This window comes from Puntigrus tetrazona, unplaced genomic scaffold, assembly GCF_018831695.1.
Source record: "Puntigrus tetrazona isolate hp1 unplaced genomic scaffold, ASM1883169v1 S000000834, whole genome shotgun sequence".
Classification (NCBI taxonomy): Eukaryota; Metazoa; Chordata; class Actinopteri; order Cypriniformes; family Cyprinidae; genus Puntigrus; species Puntigrus tetrazona.
The window spans coordinates 1-2,506 of NW_025048434.1; the positions used below are offsets into that span (position 1 = coordinate 1).

At 44.7% G+C, this 2,506-nt stretch overlaps 1 protein-coding gene across 1 annotated transcript; it reads right to left on the reverse strand.

Annotated features, from left to right (window-relative positions):
- Nucleotides 1-85: 85 nt before the first annotated feature.
- Nucleotides 86-2,046, reverse strand: LOC122335592 (rho GTPase-activating protein 45-like; the record flags this gene model as incomplete). Its single annotated transcript, XM_043233434.1, has 2 exons — nt 1,534-2,046; nt 86-482 (listed from the first exon to the last, which is right to left on the reverse strand). Coding segments are annotated over exons 1-2 (649 nt in total), but the record flags the coding sequence as incomplete, so codon positions are not given.
- Nucleotides 2,047-2,506: the final 460 nt, after the last annotated feature.

The window sequence follows — 2,506 nt, forward strand, 5'->3', positions numbered from 1 at the left end:
GTGTGTGTGTGTGTGTGTGTGTGTGTGTGAGAGATAGATAGATATAATTATTATTATGTTATTCATAGGAAAACCATTATTTTACCTTCAAGCACAACGTCTTTCAGTTTCTCCACAGCTTTGGCGAATCGCTCCACTATGCGCAACAGTGATGGGATGTCTTCCACCTCGATAGCCACTGTAGTCTCGGGCGTCTCCGGCGAGGGACTCTGGGCGATGACGGATTTTCCCGCACCCTTACTGAAGACCCACGACTGGATCGGGAAGCCTGCGGCGCTCGGATTACGACTCAGGGAAGTCGGACGCTTTAAGGTGCCCATCGGGGACGGGGCGCCAACCAGCTTAGTGTGCTGGGCCAAAGGGGTACCTGGACAAGAGGACGGGACGTCTAGGACAGGGGGAGACAGACTGGAGGAAGCATGGGACGAAGACGTGACTGCATCGACCGCATCCTTCCGAGGCTGTTCTTGAAGAGCCGAAAGCTGGATGATAAAGAAGAACACAAGGATACGGCGCGGGCCAAGTGTTAAGGTGGAAAGTTGTGTAGACAGAGCACAAGATGTGCCCGTCTACAATAGACGGCTGTTAGTAAACAGAACGTCTTTCACAAGAATAATTGTGTAACCGAGGCCTACTTCCTGTCACACCCCGGAGAGCTGATGCCACACTAACTGGCCTCGCTTGAGGCCTAAAAAAAAAACACTAGAGTAAACCAGAATATAAAGCCAAGTTACCGAAAATAGCATAAATTATGAACCATTTCTGCCTGATTTTTGGTATTGAATGAACTGTGAAATATGATGCACTACAAACCAGTAAGTGTTAACAGGGCGATGCCATTTAAACAGAAAATAAATGACCTAAAAATGATTTTTCTGTAGATAAAAAAGGGGAAACTTAGCTTTAAAAAAAAAAACAAACTCTTAATTGTACTCATTACAAAAAACTGTAAATGCATTTTAGTACACATCATACACAAACGAGACAAAAATAAAGCACTTTTTAAACGCAACCCACCTGTTTGAGCCAGACGTTGGGTCTGTTTGGTAAGATGTCCAATTTATTTTTGCTGTTTGACTTTTTCACTCTCTGACTAGTCGCGTAAGGACTGTAGCTTTTGCTACTCGATCCACCACGCTTCAACATTTCCAGCTACTTACTGAGCGTTAAAAGCGTAACCTTCGACACCGTTAGCCGTCACATCTCACCTTTTGCGTTTAACGCATGCAAATGAACCTTAAAGTAAATCAATTAAGTCCCGAAACCAGTCGAAAAATATTTAAAGTGAGGTAAAACCCGAACTCGTTGCCCCTCGCTGCGCCGTACCACACCGAGGAAGTTTAGTCCGTCTTTTTCTCAAGTCTTTAGATAACGCAACGGCGTAAATAAATCAGCTCGAAGCCTACGCTGGCGTTTGACAACACTCGTTCAATTTTTCAGCGACGTCGAAAAGCGGGCGAAAACATGAGCGCGAGGGCGAAAATGTCAGTCAGGATGATTGGCAGGAGGAAAAGTCGAGAGATGCTGACTTACTGATGGAGAGTTGAGAGGCGATGCGCTGTTTCCTGTTCGGCTCTTCTTTGACATCGAGTGCGTCTTTATCAGTTCCCTCGTCCTTTTAGAGAACATTTTAAGCGTTAGGTGTCTCGGTCCGACGCGTATTTCTTGTAGTTTACGGCACAGCCCCCCTGCCCACCCCCCGGCTCCCCATTTGAAAGCGCTGCTGCGAGGTTTGCGCGGTCCGAGCTCGAGCTTGAGTCTCACACCTCTAATATGATCGCACATTGACTGAATCTACTGACGCTCATCGGAGCAGTCTGAGGCGCATCCGCTTTTTCTCTCTCTCTCTCTCTCTCGCCGTGCCTTTGACAAGTGAAACTGCGCTGCCATGAGAAAACACGAGGGCTCGACAACATCGTGCGTGCTCGCGGAGGCTCTGGAAACTACGCTCATGCAGTAAGTTACATCATTTTACGAGGAAAAATGAAGCTTCGGCCGACTTCCCCGCACGGTGTTGATAATGCCTGGCACCTGCCGTTTAATTAAACATTAAAACACCGCCCACTTTGGTGACAAAACAGGTCTTAAACTCTTTTAGTGTCCTTTTAACTTTACTTTGCTTTTTTTAATTTCCAGAATGAAATAGGCCGATCTGTGCTAAGGCAATGTTATAGGTGTCTTGACAAATCTGAGCATAGCATTCATACAAGAAAACCAACAGCGAAATAACATCTTCAAGATTGGTTGGATTAGAATGGTGACCTTAAAAAAATTGTGTAGTATATATGTGTGCGTAGACATATACTACTACTACACACACACACACAAACAAACAAACACATATATAAAAATGCAATGAGACAATCAACATTGGTGTGATTTGGAACGGTGACAGTTCTAACAATGTTAAATTTTCACATTTTTAACGTGATGTGTCTGTATTTAGGGAATTTCCTATAAGTGTGTCTCAGTCTGCTCTCTAGGTAGTGACTCAATATAATATAAA